Below are 17,813 nucleotides of genomic sequence, written 5' to 3' on the forward strand. Positions count from 1 at the left end.
CCAAACAATTACCCAAACGGCTCCTGCCTACCTTCACTCCTTCATCCAGAGCTACACTCCCTCTCAACAGCTCCGCTCAGCCAGTGAAAGACGCCTGGTGCTTCCACCACAACATGGCATGAATCATTAGCCAGACTCTTCTCCTCCATTGTTCCTCGATGGTGGAACGACCTACCAAACTCTTTCCATCTGCAGGGTCTGAACCTACTTTTAACTAAACACTCAGCTCTTTAAGCAGCACTTCTGCATCTAGTAAACTTCTCTGCTCATCAGAATGAGTTACAAGATCCAGCTCTTTGCAGGACTCAGCACTGAGTAAGCTGCATGCACCTATGACAAGATGATCGCATGATGGTGTATTTTAAGACGTAGTTTTCTTGTATAAAGGGACTGTTGTGTTGGGTGGGAAGGGAACACTTAAAAAAAAAAAAGTACCACTAGCATGGCAGCACCTGTGTCCAACTGGACTCTCAGCAGTCTGACCAGCACTTATCTAGCTGTACTCTCCTATGTGATTTATTGCTTGTGTTGTTCTCTCAGATGTAAGTCGCTTTGGATAAAAGCGTCTGCTAAATGACAGCAGCAGTAGTAGTAGCTTTAAAACTCAACTTTCATTCAACAGCAGCTTTTATTTTGAAATGCTAACCCAGAAGTCATCCTTTAATCTCCTTGCTGCTTTTACTATGATGCTGCTGCGTCTGCTGGTCCCGGACCGGCCTGGAAGGTATCCATCTGGTGTGTAGAGCTCACTGGGAAGTGCCGTCCACGGATTGCGTCTCTCCAGCTCCTCTCAGAAAGTGGCCGGACAGCCTAGTGGAGCAGCAGGTGCAGGAGCAGCAGGTGCAGCAGCAGCAGGCCCTTAAGGAGGTATGTGCTCACATTATAACCATGATTGTGGCCGGTGAGCTGCAGTGGCCCTGTCTGAGGGGGAATCCTCCTGGAGACTCCTGCATGCATGCCCCCCGCCCAGGCAACACGCCCAGGCTGCTGCTCCTCCCCAGGATCAACCCCTTACCCTGAAGTCCGAGCACAGCTCCAGATCAGGAAAGAGCTCCGCCACATGGGCTTTGAAAGGTGCAGACACTTAAGGCTGATTTATGGTTCCGCGTTACACCAACGCAAAGCCTACAGCGTAGGGTACGCGGCGACGCGCACCGTACGCCGTAGCCTACGGCGTCGATTTAACGCGGAACCATAATCCAGGCTTTAAGTGGCGCACCGAGATGGTGGGATCGCAGTTTCTAGGTCGGGGATGCACGCACACGATCACGATGGAGACCGGCTTCTTTGTGTCAGATGGCTCCAGCAGGACTGTCATCAATCTCACTCCACCCTCAATTAACATTCCTTTATTGTAGCACTCTTTAAAAAACAAGCGGGGTGGGCTCATCTGTTTATTATTATTTATACATACTGTAAGGAATAAACTTCCATGTTGTTTACGCGCTCATATAATGATAACTTGATTGTACCTGCAGCGGCCCGTTCAGGCGTTAAGAAGCGGGATCAGTGCGGGTTTATGTAAAACTCAGAGTCACAGAGGGTGAGGTCTGAAGAAAGAGAGGCTGGAGGCTTTATCAGCCATCGGATCTGGATGTGTGAAGGTGTCGGTGCCATGCAGGGAGGTTGCCACACCCTCATACGAACGATTCCTGCATGCACGTGAAGATGGACACACACACACACACGCACACGCACAAGCACACGCACAGCCTCACACCCCAGATACATCACATTATTACTACAGAGGGGTGGGGGGACGGAGGGGAGGGAGCAGGACCCGATCTTGATTGTTTCTTTGTTACTTCTGAATAGTTCGTCTCTGAACGCACCTTAATTACACCCTCTAGGAGGGGACTTGTTTTTGCACCACTCTTACTGATTTGCACATCTGAAACAGTTATTTTATACACCATAGAACAAAGAAAACACATCAGAAGTGTTTTATCAATTAGAAAAAGAATGAAAAACATGCTACTAAAAACAAACATCTGGAGGATTATTTACATCTAAACAGATAAGTTGGCAAAAATGCCAGTGACATATTTGGGTTTAAAAAGAGCATCTTAGACACTCATAGGAGGAGAGATGAACAGAGTTTCGCCTGTATGTGAAAACACCGTGAAACAGTTGCAGCCCAATAGTTCAAAGGATTTGTATATTTTACTGTATAAAGTGCATAAAATCGTCAGAAGATGGCGAGACTCTGTACGAATCTTCGTGCAAAGACAAAAAAAGCTGAGAGTCAGGATTGGATTCTTGATCTCTGAGCCACTGGGTGGTACTTTATTAAAAAAAAAGAAGGGGGACTGTAATATAAATCATTGCATGGAGTCAGAAACACTTCCAGAAAGCACACAGCTTCAGATGCAGGTAAAAGCTCTGTCATGCAAAGAAGAAATCATGTGTGATGATGTCATACGGATGACACGTCCTCCTGACTGCAGAGAGGAGAGACCATCCGGCCGGTTATCAGGGCTCAGCTCCAAAATCCTGCATCTCAGATGGTACGAGGAAGCATCGGTGCCTGTGGGATGAGAGTCTTGCACATCTGGAGAGGAAACATCAGTGCTACAGGTTAATAAATACAGGTTTCAGAGTGACATCTCTCTCCATCCAAATGATGTCTTTTTCAGGGAAAGCCTTGGATCTTTCAGCAAGTCAATACTAACGTGGATATACTGATAAATAGGACTCACTTTTCTGTTGTTCTGCGCTGTAGATGGTACCGGGAGCTTTTGTTTGGTATCATCACTGAGGAGGTTTCAGACTGAGGAAACAAACACACACACTGCCACTATATTTATTGTATTGTAGCTTAATTGTGCGGTGCACATCATTGTGAGTATGCCTCCTTGAGTCCTTTAAAAAATAATGGCCTCATTGACCCGTGTTAGCTCTATTGTTACCCACAACTGGACCCCACTTCTCTCTGTTCACCGCAACGTCACGCTCTGCCAGGACGTCAGGTTTCAGGCAGTGACAGACACGGAGTCAGACTCAGAGTTGCAGCTGAGGTCAGTCACAGCCGGACAGTCCTGCTTGCAGAGTAACGTCGCCGAGCTTTCTCTCCTCCAAAGTCTTTATTTCTCCGTCTCAGAATGAGGTACTGGAAGAGGTTCTTGTTGTTATTTCTCTTGTGGTATTGATTGTCATAACAGCAAATGCTTGGTGAGGCGTGTGGTGCTGAACCTGTTTGTGCCCTCCCCGCAGAGCGATAGCCATGTCCTCCAGCTCAGCCATGGTGCGGATCCTGATAAAAGGAGGTAAAGTGGTGAATGACGACTGCACCCTGGAGGCCGACGTTTACATCGAGAACGGCATCATCCAGCAGGTGGGGAAGGAGCTGATGATCCCCGGGGGGGCCAAAGTCATCGACGCCTCGGGGAAGCTGGTGCTCCCCGGGGGCATCGACACCAGCGTCCACCTGGAGGAGAGCTTCATGAACGCCACCACGGCCGACGACTACTACAGCGGCACCAAGGTGATCGCCAGCAACAGCTGCTTTTTACCAGATTTCTGTCATAAACTAGTTGATTTAAGATGATGTTCTTCATGCAAATCCACTTTTTGACATAGAAATGTCTTAGTTTATTCAACGAAAACTAAAGTCTGCCACTGGAGTTATATTTAGCTGAAATGTCAGGAATTATTCTTGTGTTTGGTTCTGATGCTTTTTTAACTTCTGGGATCAAATATGTCAGTTATTTTGGGCTGATCCTCTCCTGAACCGCAGTAAGATGTTAAATATAAAGCAAATCAGAAGGAAAACAGCATGTTGTATGTTGACGATGTCAATTTGAACACTTAAATTCAGCTGCTATAATGAGATAATTGGTTAACAGAGCAGAACATTATTAACCCAGATCATTTCTTTGCCTTAAAATACAAGTAAATTAGATGCATGGTGGGAAAATAACAAGAGATCATTTCAGACATAGTTTTTGAAGCCATATTTGATCGTTTTTTATATTATGAATATGCCAGACAAAGACAAAAAAACGTTACAGGATTTATATGGCAACAAATTATTTAACCCTAATTGATGCAGCGAGGGGCTTCTTGTTCTTTGAACAATCACGTTGGAAGATAATAGTTTGTTTTATCTAGTAGATCATTAAGATGTACAAAGATGGCAGTGAACCATCATCTGCTGAAAGAAAATCAACAAGGTGGAAGTAAGAGTGAATAAAACTCAAGGTGTTGGGACTAAACACCTGTGTAGCTTTAAGACAGCCACTTATCAGTGAGGCTATTTTATTTGGGGGTGGGGGCAAGTGTAGAGATCAGATATGGAAGAAAGACTTGTGCACTCTGATTAATCTAGAGTTTCTCCGTCACGGAGCGATGGGTGCATTAAGATAAGAGGAGAGGCGGATGAAGTGGTGCATCCATCATTCCTAGTCAGGGATTTTTTCAGTCGGCCGAGTCTGGGTTCATCTGGGTTCAGTCTCCTAGACTCCCTCAAGTTACTGACCAGGTTTTCCCATCATCGACATTCTCATTTATCTATTTATTTTAGTGAAGTCCAAAATAATGATGCAATATTTCTCACAAATATCTTTTTCTCGCTACATGTTGGAGCTGTTGTCGATGGTGCTTTGGGATGTGCTGGAAAAAACTCAATTTGATGATAAAAGGCATTTTTCTTCTTCTTGTTTCTCAAAAATGTATCTGTTTTTGTTGGTGAGGCTGGCAGCAGAATAGATGCTTCACTTATAAAACTGAGCAATCCCACTCTGCTTCAAGGCTCCACGGCGACTCATTTTCACCGTGACGGCTGGAGCTGGATGCTGGGGCCGAGCAGACGCTGGTGACAGTCGCTATTCTCCACTGTTCTCTCTCTCAGCCTCTCGTCCCTCCCTCCGTCTCCCTCCTAGGCCCCTCCCTGCCTGCTCGGCTACCGCCCTGCTCCAGACGAAAAAATATCTGGAGACAAATGCAGATCAGTATCCGTTTCCATGGATACCAGGGGGGTGCCGCAAAGCCTTTCCACTCGCGCCATTGTGCTGTGAAGACAATGGTTCTCAGACTCACGCCCCCTTTCCCACCAGCGCCGCTCTCCCAGAACGCACCCCTCTACTCCCTCCGGGGTCAGCTGACAGATGCTCAAGCAAAGCATGCACTTACACACACAGAACACTCTCTGTCTTCATTTGTCGTGATTATTAAGATTTATCGCAGTAAATGAGCTTTTAGAGGATGGGAATGTAGAGGAAGGAGAAATATGCTGAGAATGCAAAGAAATGACTCGCCGCCATCTTTCCCCATCGTTCCTCATGTGTGTCTCCTCACTGTGAGGAGTTTTTATTTTTTTATCAGATTTGTGTTTCAGTTTGTTAGATACAAAAACATACTTATTGCAACCGAAAAGTAAAAACCTCATTGACTCATTGATAAACCTCTCTCTGGGTGGGTTCCAGGCCGCCTTAGCCGGTGGGACGACGATGGTGATCGGACACGTTCTGCCGGAGAAGGATGAGTCTCTGCTGGAAGCCTACGAGAGGTGCCGCAGCTCGGCGGACTCCAAGTCCTGCTGCGACTACGCTCTGCACGTGGGCGTTACGTGGTGGGGACCCAAGGTATTAAAAACAGTCCTTTTTTTTCCTTTTTTCTTAAATTTAAATTGTTAAATATGATCTTTGTGTAACGTTCATCACAAAAACTTGATATAAAGGCCTATTTTTACTTGAAAACATTTTATTTAGTTTAGTAGTTTTGACTAAAGCAAGCTCTTTTTATACGATCTGATCTGCTAAAAGGTTTCTTATCTATCGTTCTACTTATTAACAAGAAAAGGCATCAAACATCTGGAAACGGTTGGTCATTTAACCGCACTCATCGGGATGCTTTGCCTTCCACAGGTGCGAGCAGAGATGGAGAAGCTGGTGAGAGAGAAGGGAGTGAACTCTTTCCAGATGTTCATGGCGTACAAGGACACGTTCATGCTGAGGGACAGCGAGCTGTTCCAAGTCCTTCAGCACTGCAAGGACATCGGAGCCGTGGCAAGGGTCCACGCCGAGAACGGGGAGCTGGTGGCTGAGGTGCAACATAATAATCGAGGGATTGTTGTGCAGGAGTTTTAACCCACTTTTCTTCGCAATTTTGCCTTAGTTCATTGCACTTTTTTTGCAGACATTATCATTTGACAAGCTATCTGATGCCTGCAGAGTCAGAGATGTGGTTTGTGGGTGTATATTTCTCTGATCATTGGCGGTGTGGCTGTTGTGACCGTTCGTTGAAGGGAAGATTAGCTACATTTACGAATAAGAATTTTCTACATCGATGAACTCCAAAGAGTTTGGGAATGGCCTCTAGTAACCCTTGCCAAATTAATTAGCAGCAACAGTTCATTGCTAATGTCTTTCCTTCTTGACATTGTGTTGGCACTAGAATGCTCAAACTTCTGCTTTCATAGAGGTGCTCACACCTGCTGATGATCAGCTGCACTTGATCTCAAACAGCCTGCTGCTCAATACATTCTTGATTAATATGAAATCATATTATTTGTTTATCTAATTTACTAGTAGTAGTAATTTAATTATAATAGTATTTCCTATGTTTTTCTCACAGGGAGCAAAGGAGGCGTTAGACCTGGGCATCAGTGGTCCGGAGGGGATTGAAATCAGCCGTCCTGAAGAGGTGCCGTGCTTCAGTTTAACTAGCTGTTATTTTTCAGTCAAAAATAAGCTTTTCATTACTCCCAGGCTCTTTTTGAACGTATGCATGCCAATCTCGCGATTAAATAAATAAATACAACGATACAGCATGGTTTCTCATAGTCTTTGGTGTCTTTGCAGTTGGAAGCAGAGGCAACGCACAGGATAATCACCATCGGCAACAGGGTGAGTGAGACGCCGTCAAACAAAAGAGAGAATAACACCTTAGGTTAAAGAGGATAAACATAATAACAGCTAAACTTCTTGCGTTAGTGCTGGAAGCAAGGGAAGCATGTTAGCATCAGATCAAATTTAGAGTCTTTCAGTACCTGCAGGGTTTTGGGTGGTGTCATTGTGCCATGTTGGTAGCTACGTGGACAGTTATTCTGCTGGATGATTACGAATGAGGAAGTGATAACGGATAGCCATTGGCTGAGCCGGCTGTCAATCATTCTAATTAGAAATATATTTATTGCTCTTTAAAAATCCTCCTGACCGGGTACACTTTTGGATACAGCTTCCAGCGGCCAGTCGAGGAACTGCAACAGATCTTAGTTACGTATGAGCCTGAACCCAGAGGTCAGGTGGTTGGCGCTTGGTTTATCCCCCAGGTAGTTTTGTTCAGGTGACCTTGTCAGAAGAGCGCGGCAGCTTGAAGGTTTGTGTGTCCTGAACCTCTGGAGTTACTGATCTACACTCACAACACAAATGCGTCAGAAACCCTGTTGGTTGTCTGAGCAGAGGTAGAAAGTGGGGATAGGGATGCAGACTTTGGGAAGTCATATGGATCTAAATCATTCAGAAGCTCTATCATCTTCATGTGATACCACCTTGCTTCGGCTGATAACTCTTGAGAGTAAACTGTGTTACTTTATGTTTTGGCTCCTTATGACTTGACTCAGAGCTGTCTGGGAGATTTGCGAGGCCCTGTGCGCAAGGGCCGGGGGGGGGCCCAAAATTTGTGGGTTTTTCGGGTCAGATCGGGTGTCTATATGCGCAATTTTAACTCTCCAATTATCAAAATACTGGATACCTTCCCCTGCCTCATCATTTGGCTTGCCTCGACGCGGGGCCCCGCGGCTGCTTGAGACCCGGTCGGATCGGTGATTTTTGTAACAAATTTATCAAACGAGCCTTTCAGAGAGGCATTAAACTCTTCCATTTTCTTTGTTTTTTTTCTTTTTTCATCCCCTGATGGAAATTTCCTGAATGTGTCTCGTTCTCTCAACATTGTGTGACAGTTTGTTCCAACTCCACCGTCTGGATCAGAGCAGCTTGTGTCTGCGCTTGGTCTGATCAGTTGTATTGAACAACAGACACGCGCATCATTGCACATATATTTATTGATATGCACAGACTAGTACACATTTAGGTCTATAATGGAACATGACTGTTGATATTTATAAGGGAAAAAAGGAAAAAAAAAATTTGAAAAAAAAATAAAAAAAATTGAAAAAAAAAAATAAAAAAACGGCTCCTAGCGCGAGGCCCCTTGGGGCGCGAGGCCCCGTGCGGTCGCACGGGTTGCACACCCCTTGCGGCGGCCCTGACTTGACTTGTCATTCACCATGTACTTCCATAGCAACCAACGTGGAAACCCAGCCCTACAATGCAACGCCCGTTCCAAGCCTCATTACAGCATCTCAGAGTGGTTGATTTGATGGTTGTTAGTTATAAACAAAAAGATAAACATACCTTTTATTGTATGTTTTCAGGCTCACTGCCCGGTCTATCTGGTGAATGTGTCCAGCATGTCTTCAGGAGATGTAGTGGCTTCAGCGAAGATGCAAGGTAAGACTCATTTTATGACACTGCAAAAACTCTTCTCTAACAAAGTAAAAAAAAATGTGCGTGTCACATGGTGCACATGTAGGTAAGGTGATCCACGGGGAAACAACCACAGCCCACGCTGTCCTGAACGGCATGCAATACTATCACCAGGACTGGGCTTATGCAGCCGCCCACGTCACCGTGCCTCCTCTTCGCCTGGACCCCAACACGCCAAATTTCCTCATGAGTCTACTGGGAAAGTGAGGAAAAGCCCATAAAATGTCCCATTAATATCAGTTAATGTCACTGATGTGTTCATGAACGAGACTGAAAGTGACCTCATCTGTTGTACCACAGTGACTCTCTGAATGTTGTTGCCTCTGACCACCGTCCATTCACCATCAAACAGAAAGCAATGGGTAAGGATGATTTCACAAAGATCCCCCATGGGCTTCCTGGCATCCAGGATCGGATGAGCGTCATCTGGGAGAAAGGAGTGGTGCGTGTAACTTAAGGGATGCAAGGGGGCTTCTGACGTGTCCAATAAATGCTTTATTTTCTTTAGTTGATGACCAATATTAGAATCATGGTGAAGTTGATGTCTTCTTATTGACAGATTGGAGGTAAAATGGATGAGAATCGCTTTGTTGCAGTCACAAGTTCCAACGCAGCCAAGATCTACAACCTCTACCCCAGGAAAGGCAGGATCATCCCCGGTGCAGATGCTGATTTGGTGGTCTGGGACCCCGAGGGATCCAAGTATGAAACCTTACCCTTCCATTTATCGACCAGCTTGTCTCACTGTAGCTTTTAAGTACCACTCTCCACCCCATTTATTGAGCTAAACTGGGTCATCTTTGTCTCCCTGTCTCCTCCTGCAGGACCATCTCGGTGGACAGTCAGGTTCAGGGCGGTGATGTAAACCTCTACGAAGGCCTCCGCTGTCATGGCGTGCCTCTGGTCACCATCAGCCGCGGCCGTCTGGTCTATGAAAATGGCATGTTCACGTGTGCCGAGGGCTCTGGAAAGTTTTGCCCGCTGAGGACTTTCCCAGATTATCTCTACAAGAAGATGGTTCAGAGGGAGAAGGTATCAGACGACGTAAAAATACGCTGCTCTTGTTTTTGCTTATATTAATTAGTTTTACGCTCCACTCTGTCCTTTCAATCCATAGCATAGTAATGCTATTTTATTAAACTATAGTTTCTATGACCTTTGCAACCCGCCATGCACTTATTTATTAAACAAAATAAAGCTAAATAAATAAAAACGTATGGGCAATACTACAGTAAGTGCCCCCCCTTCCTGGTTCCATAGGATTTAATAGAGTCAACATAAGTCAAATAATTCTTAACAGAAACATATTCCAGACAGTTGCCAACATGCACAAGAGAGGACTTCCCATCAAATTTACCCTGAGGTCAAACCAGGGAAACATAAATAAGCCAAAAGCTTCATCTTAGATTCAAGTATTTAAAATTTTAAGGTCGACGACAGAAGATTTAGAAGAAAACTGAACAAGTCCGATTTGTTTGGAAGAGTTGCCAGATGAAGCACCTTTTGTCTAAAAACACAGTAGAAGCTGACTTAAGTTCACAAAACTGCATCTAGTAGGGGTTAAAAAAAGTGGAAGACTTCTGGGTTACAGTCCTGTTGATAAGTGACATCAACGCAGAGGTGTTCGGCCTTAATGTCCCACATTAGGTGACAACCAAACACAGAATTTCAGCAGAAGCACTGCGGGGGAGGGGTAATTTGCATAAACTTTTTATTAGCAAATTTAAGACAATCTGTCTAATAGTTAAAACTTCAAGAAAACCTCAACCCAAGGGAAATTCTTTGAAGCAATGTTTTAAAATGTACTAATAAACCATCATTAAAAAGCACCCTTGAGACCTACCGAGGATGATGTCATGGCCAGTAACAAAGGGGCATTCTGAGAACTGCTTATTAAGATTATTTTTAGTGTTGTGGATGCAGTAATCAAGAGTTTAAAGGTCTGATGGGTTGTGGGAGGACGCTGAAGCCAGCGCCCTGCAGCTCTGACTCGGCTCCTGGACGCGGGGCAGGGACCGTCTCCTCTGTGGCCCTCACAACCCGCTGCAGGGCCTCTTTGTCCACCACACTGCAGCGAGACTACCATGTTGAGATGCAGTTCATCACGATAATTTCAGTGTGTGGGCAATATGAGACATTAAGAATATATTTTTAACCGTTATGACCTTGGTTCTCTTTCATTTCCAGGCCAGTCAACAATACTGTGCAGTTGTAGGAGACCGGGGTCAAGTTACAAATGGTCCTCACTTTAAATTCACATGCAGTTGTGTCAAATTCATTTATTTACATAATTATGGCCATTAGTGATGATGTCGACATATAAAGAGACAATGCTGACAGTAATTTCACCTCACCAGGAAGGTCAGTGGTGCAGTTTCATGCAAACGTTCGGTGCCACGTGTTAAACTTTGAGGTCAAACGTAATTAAAATTCATCTTTTGAATTTGAGGACAAAGTTCGCAGTTTGTCAAGGAAGAAAATGTTCATAACAGGAAAAAAAGAGTCCAAGCTTTTAAATACATCTCTGTATTTGACATAATACGGATGTTGGCTACGATGTCTGGAATTATGTCTGATTTATGAAATAATTAAGAGATTTGAAAGTGTTTATTGGAGCATTAAAGCAACCCCTCTCCCCATTTTTTTTTGTTCACACTTTCTTTGTATTACTGTATGAATTTATAATAAAATAATATAATTATTAGTATAATATGAAATGCATAAATGTCCAGTTTTATTACTTAATCGTGTACAGCGTTTTTTTTTTTTTTAGGACCTCATCTAAAATCCAACACATTTACAGCAAACGTTTTTTTAATTCACCTGGTTTTCTTCTCTTTTCTGAAAAATTGATCCTGCAGAGTCAGGCAGTGAAGGCCGTGGAGCGGGAGCCCTACGACGGTGAGGTTGTTGCCGTGGTGAATTCAGGAAAAAGGGACTTTGGCGCCTCGGACCTGGACACCCCCACGCGCCCCTGCACCCGGCACGGTGGGGTGAGGGACCTCCACGAGTCCAGCTTCAGCCTGTCGGGTGAGGACCAGCAGCTCAAACACGGGGAGTTCCTGCATGTGACTTCTCGGGAACAAAACACTCCAAAAGTTACTAAAAAGTTACTAAAAAAAAAGAAAAAAAAAGAAAGGTTTTCACAGAGATTGCACATCTCTAAAATTTCAAAGCAGCGCATTTCCTCACATACACTCTGTAAATACTGCTGTCAACTGTGAGGTCATTAGTTATCTAATGTCCTATTTATTGAACCTCATTATATATATTAACCACAAAAGCAGGCAGAAATAATGAAATGCCAATTTTCTGTCCTCCTTACCCCCGACAATCATAACAATGCTCTTTATAGCATTAAATTTGATATAATCTAGGGGCTGAAAACAATCACATCATCTTCATGCATGAGGTGGTTAATAATTGTCAGCTCCGACAGGTCAGTCTTGTTAATATTAGATTAAAAAAATGGATAAAATTCTTCCCTGAAGGATGCCGCTGCCTACATAAGAAGGAGCAGGAACAGAGTTACTCTAACTCATCGTCTGTTGAGCGTGCCAGAGTTCTCATAAGATAGCTTTATTAATTTATGAAGTCATGTCTCGTGGTTTATTCAATCAAATACTTATAAAGCGTCAATAAAACATTGTTTTGTGCCCCCCCAAAAAAAACATCCTAAAACTGACCCTGCCAGGGGACGAGCATCACTTTAATTGGATGGGAAACAAAATAGATAAACTATATCCAAAGAATTTCTAATTGTTTATTTACAAATTTTTTTCATTCTACACATTTAAACCAGTATTTACTTACAATCACCTCATCTGTTACAATCACAGAATATAATTGGCCTTCGGCGGGAGAATGTTATTGCACTGAGCTGAAAACAAGGAAATCAAGATAAATAAAAATCCAGTGCCCAAACATCTGCAGGTGGAGGTATAAAATTTTATTTTAAATTTATTTACAGCATTTGATGCAGTATTTGGTGGAAAAGTAAATATGAACTCTGCAGCTTGTGTTTTAACCCCTTAATACCTGATGCATCTTATGTGATAATTACATTTCCAAGACTTTTGGACCACATCTGTAATCGAAACAATAAAAAAAAAAGTGTTATAGAATAAAAATAAATAAAATAGATTTTTTTTTTAAGAAATACCCAAGTCTTTATAGAGATGAGAAAGAAATATTTGAAAACTGTTAAAGGCAAAAATTGAGTTTAAAAAAAGAAGTATTTATACATTAAATAAATCATAAAAAAAGGTTTCCTGTGTATTATTTCAGCCATTAAGGGGTTAAAAATCCAGCTTTTGCTTCTTGTGACCAAAACAACAAATCCCTGAGCGGTGGCAGCGAGAGTCTGTTCTGGAATTCTGTCTGGAAATCACGAGGTGGCTTTTACTGGCACTTGTGTCCAAAAAAAGAAGCTACAGTATTTGGCACAAATTATTAGTCAAAATGCAGTTATTGAACTCCTAGTCATATATTTTAGTCATCAAAGTTGGTATCTAACTTCAGCTGCATGGGCCGAGATCGCTTATTGTTTTAAAGTACACTTTTTACCATTAAATGGAACAGGAAGGTTGTTATATCTACTTCTGATTCTCTTATAGGTCTCTGTATTATACGCTCTTTAAGGAGGAAAACATTTTTCAGAGGTGAAGCCGTTAAGAGTTTTTTATAACGTTTCTTGGATGAAAAGAGACCGTCCTGAATTAAAAACGGATATAATGGAGGTGTATAGAGAAATGAGAAACTCATCGTACCACTGATGGCATCAGGAATGGCATTAATTGAAATATATAATGTTTACACTTGAAATCAACATAATCTAATTTTGAAAAATGGTTTTAACACAACAGTTTGAAATAATGTCACAATATAATTAACAGTCAGTTACCAGGAACCACAACTGTTGTAGGAGTAGAAGGAACGTGACATATTGCTTTAATGTTTTTATGCATGTTGCTCATCTCAAATCTGTCTAGACTTGAACAGAAGGTGCTTAAAACCCACCCAGAATATTGACTTTATTAAATTTGGTTCACATCATTTGTTTACACAGAAAACAAGTTCAGTTCAGACAAATTACACTATAAACCAATTCATTTTAATTCAGTTAGTCCAATTCATTCTCCACAGGGACGCAGCTATATGCATTGACCAACTGGAGGTTTGACATGGTGAGAAAGAGAGACCAAACTAACAGAGAGATTTGTCCAGGCATATCTACCTATTAGACACAGGAAAAGAAAAGTTTTTATTGCCATAGTCATGACGTAAAATAAGGAGAACCAATACAGGACAGAGCTCAGTGCATCATTGAAGACCCAGCCTATCGCAACATTACTAAAGGGATGGAAAAGTTATCAAACTAACCTTACAGATGAGCACAAACACTAAGTCAGACCTTATTCCACAAGAGAGGAGCCTGATAACTAAAGGCTCTGTTCCCATTTTACTTTTTACTTCTGGTGTAATCCCAGCTCATGTTCCCTAATTAATGGGTGAACAATCCAACACTTGGTGAATTCTGCTTCACAATGATAGGAAGAGCCGACATAGAAGGATCTATGAGTTTTATCAGAAGCAGAACTTTAGGCCCAATATTTACCATAGTAGGGCAAGATGCAAAAGTAATGCCATCCAGATATACTAAATGACTACAGTCTTTTTCTGAGTTGCTCAGGTTCAAAGACAGCAACCTCAGTCTTATCTGAGTTCAATAACTGTAAATTAGCAGCCATCTGGCTTTTATACCATGAAGACATGTTTGGAGTACAGTTCCTTTACGGTCCCCATCTGGCTTCATGTATTAGTATAGCTGAGTATCAATGAATGCTTGTGCCATGCAGTATAATAATATTACTAATGGAAACATGTAGAGGGAAGAGTAATGACCTAAGTACGTATCCCTGAATATGACTCAAACCAAGCTAATACCGTTCCTTTCAACTCAATAACACTAGAAAACACGACCTGTTCCTGTTCTCTGTTCCAGGGGCTCAGATCGATGACAGCATTCCAAAGAGATCCTCCGCGAGGATCTTGGCTCCTCCTGGAGGGAGATCCAGCGGGATCTGGTAAACCTTGCACGCCGCCAGGGTGGAGGATGCCTGAGGGAGATGTACGGCAGAACAAGAAGTCTGTTCATTTTATTTATTTATTTTTGTCTTTCACGTTGAACTCAGAACAGTTATTTAGAGCTGTAAAATCGTGTGACTTTGCCATTATAATGTTGCAGAACGGCCAGGGTACCAAATTCCAGTCAAATGTTAACAAAACATCAGTAGCGAATAAAAAATGAGTTGCTGTTGGGTGACTTTGGGGATTGGATCGTGCTAGGGGGGGAGAAGCATCGTATCTTATTAATGGTTTTAGGAATGAAGGTGAGTCGTGTTATTTTTTTTGATAAGCTTGTGTAACCCGTCTGTAAAATCCAATTTTGCACTTGTATCATGTACTATTTACATGCCTTTTTACATCATTTAATGTCACAAAAAATAATGTCCTTTTATGGCGAACCGTATGATGTGTAGTTAAATATTGCAATATTAGCTGTTAAACAAATAGTTCAATTGATGGAGGAACGAATACAAGCTTTTTTTTTATGTTGCATTATTTGAGTTGTTTTTTTCTACTTTGATGATATAATTAACTCAAATAGGAATGACGTTTGAGCTCAGTGGTTTGTTGTCAGATTAGCATTTTAGATCATGTTTATAGCCTTATAGCGTATGATGGACAGCTGGAATAGGCTCCACACACACACACACACACACACACACACACACACACACACACACACACACACACACACACACACACACACACACACACACACACACACACACACACACACACACACACACACACACACACACACACACACACACACACACACACACACACACACACACACAGGACCTTAGACAAGCAGGTGTAGAGAAGTGGATGGTTGGTTATAGCCTTATTTAGCATGATGAACTTCTGTTCCACCCCTAGCAAATGTGAATACACCTCCGCTGTGACGCCTGCAGGTGGCAGCACTGCTTGAACTATGACACCAAGCACAAGTGTGGATTGTGTTACGCAGCACTCTTTGTGATCATATTCATCCACAGAGAGAGAGAAAAAAAAAAGCCTCACACAAGTTGCCTCCTTCACCCTCGAACACATCGTTTCACCTCACCAGTGCAGACCACGGCACCATCACTGTCCTTTCTTTTTCACTGCTCTGAAAATACTGGGTGTAAATCTTCCTCTTTCTGACACCAATTTCAACATACCACTGTGAACAATATGGAAATTAAAACATCCCACTTGGCGTTTACATTTGTAATTAACTGCCCTCTTATGCCACCAGACGTTGTATGTTTGTTCAAACCCTCTTGATACTTTTTTAAAGCCGTCTACTACTGTATATGTATTTTTATTTCTTATATTTACCCAAGAATAATTGTCTTTAGGACCTGTTTTTTTATTCAGTTTCTGTCACGTATAAGTTGGGATGCAAAAACTCACAATAGTCTGAACTTTTTTGCACAGATTTCACTTTCCGTCTTGCAGAGCTGCAGTGACTCTTGTCACGTCTTTCCCCTGCCAAGTTACACTGGTGCTGAACAATGTATCGTCACATTGAATCCATGTTTCCTGTACCGATTTTTGTTATCTTTTCTTTATCACATGATTTAAGTGCAAATAAAAACACATTGAATCCCATCTTGTCCGTTATTGATGAGCAACACTTTCACAGCAACAGATTTCTAAGGATTGATTTATTATTCATCTTAATTATTACTGATTAGAAAATGGTCCGGCACCTTTCTGTGCAACAGGAGGACAAACTTCACGTCATATGCTGTAGTTTTTTTAATCCATTGAAGTGAGTGCTTGTATCTTTGATTTACAGGCATGTGCAAAGTTTGGTACTCACTCTGTAGAAACATCTGGTCATAGTTAATCTTAGGATGAGGCAAATACAACACAGATAACATAGTTAGCTGTATCCATTGACATGTGTTATATAAACACAAATTAAGCCAAAAAAAGGGCTAACTTGGGGTTTTTTTCCCACTCTCTCAATCTTTTGTTTTCCACGCTGAATTCTTTGACCGCTGCTTCTCCACTATTTTTCTTTGCATATCGAACTACATTTAACTTAAATTGAACATCATATAAAAAAAAAAAACAAAAAAAAAAAAACCACACCAATCCATAAGAACAAATCCTGCTGAAATCATACAACAACAAGGAATACAGACACTGTAAATGTCATTCTACTCTGCCTTGCTTTTATTTTCTATTTTTAAATGATTTTATTCTATTTTATTTTATTCATGGCATTTTATTTATTGTGGCACAAAATGGAGAAGCGTTCCAAATTTCATTTTATGTCTGACATGCAATGACAATAAAGTCTTTCTAATTTCTAATATTTCTTGTGAGGAGCCGTGTTGCTGGCCATGGTGCTGGAATGCCTTTCTCTTTGATACACAAGCCGCTCAGCTTCATAACGCATCATCAGTAAAGTCCCTCTAAAATTAAATGAATAGTCACACACTTTTCAATTCCTTTAAGGTTATTTGTTTGTGTTTAGGTGCGCTATATTTGCATACGGTAGAATATTTTTTGGCAACCAGAAAAACATTGTTTGACCCGGTCTTTATTTGGGATGGGCGTTTAGAATAAATTTTTTTTTGCCACAACCGGTGGATAATTGGGACTTTATTTGAAGTTTCACGTTAGTCGTTTCTTGTATGAATTGATGCATCTCTTCCATTGTTCTTGACACTGCTTCTGTCTTTAGGCGTTTTTCTTCTGGAGAGCTCTCTAAAGGTTCCACCACAGCATTTTAATCGGGCTGAGGTCTGGACTTTTATATACATGTGCCGTTTCTCAACATGTGCACCTGTGTTGTTGTGTTCTCATGAAATGTCATCATCTGCAGATGAAGCTCTATTCCAATTCTCAAGTCAGTGAGGGACGTGCCGCCTCAGCTGGAGGACTGGTCCATCAAATGCAGTAATAGTGACTCTATCTGTTATGGTGAAGAGAGGGGTGAGCCAAAAGGCATCTGTGTTTCTACCCTCATAAACTGTGGGTAGTGACCAAAAAAAATGTTTACTTCACAGGGTGTCTGGACTCTCCCGTAGAGATAGCGTGAGAGGTTTGGAGTGGAGTCGCTGCTCCTCCATATTGAGAGGAGCCAGTTGAGGTGGTCCAGGCGTCTTGTTGGGACCCCTCCTGGATCCCTCCCCTGGAGGAGGTGTTTGCAGGCATGCCAGACTAGGAGAAGGCACTGAAGCAGAACTTAGTTTACGT

General features: G+C 42.2%; 1 protein-coding gene across 2 annotated transcripts; it reads left to right on the plus strand.

Moving 5' to 3' along the window:
* Positions 1–715: 715 nt before the first annotated feature.
* On the plus strand, positions 716–16,211 carry dpysl5a (dihydropyrimidinase like 5a). 2 transcript variants are annotated; one of them, XM_061743578.1, is made up of 13 exons: positions 716–867; positions 3,214–3,484; positions 5,424–5,582; positions 5,865–6,044; positions 6,574–6,642; positions 6,801–6,845; positions 8,375–8,450; positions 8,533–8,689; positions 8,787–8,928; positions 9,046–9,188; positions 9,311–9,518; positions 11,348–11,516; positions 14,491–16,211. In XM_061743578.1, exons 2-13 carry the CDS (start codon positions 3,224–3,226, stop codon positions 14,574–14,576), a joined length of 1,695 nt encoding a protein of 564 aa, XP_061599562.1. In that variant the 5' UTR covers positions 716–867; positions 3,214–3,223; the 3' UTR covers positions 14,577–16,211. The 2 variants fall into 2 exon arrangements, with proteins under 2 accessions (XP_061599562.1, XP_061599561.1); XM_061743577.1 differs by lacking the exon at positions 716–867 and adding an exon at positions 2,966–3,106.
* The last annotated feature ends 1,602 nt before the right edge of the window (positions 16,212–17,813 follow it).

The sequence above is a fragment of the Cololabis saira genome, chromosome 16 (genome assembly GCF_033807715.1).
Source record: "Cololabis saira isolate AMF1-May2022 chromosome 16, fColSai1.1, whole genome shotgun sequence".
NCBI classification, from domain to species: Eukaryota; Metazoa; Chordata; class Actinopteri; order Beloniformes; family Belonidae; genus Cololabis; species Cololabis saira.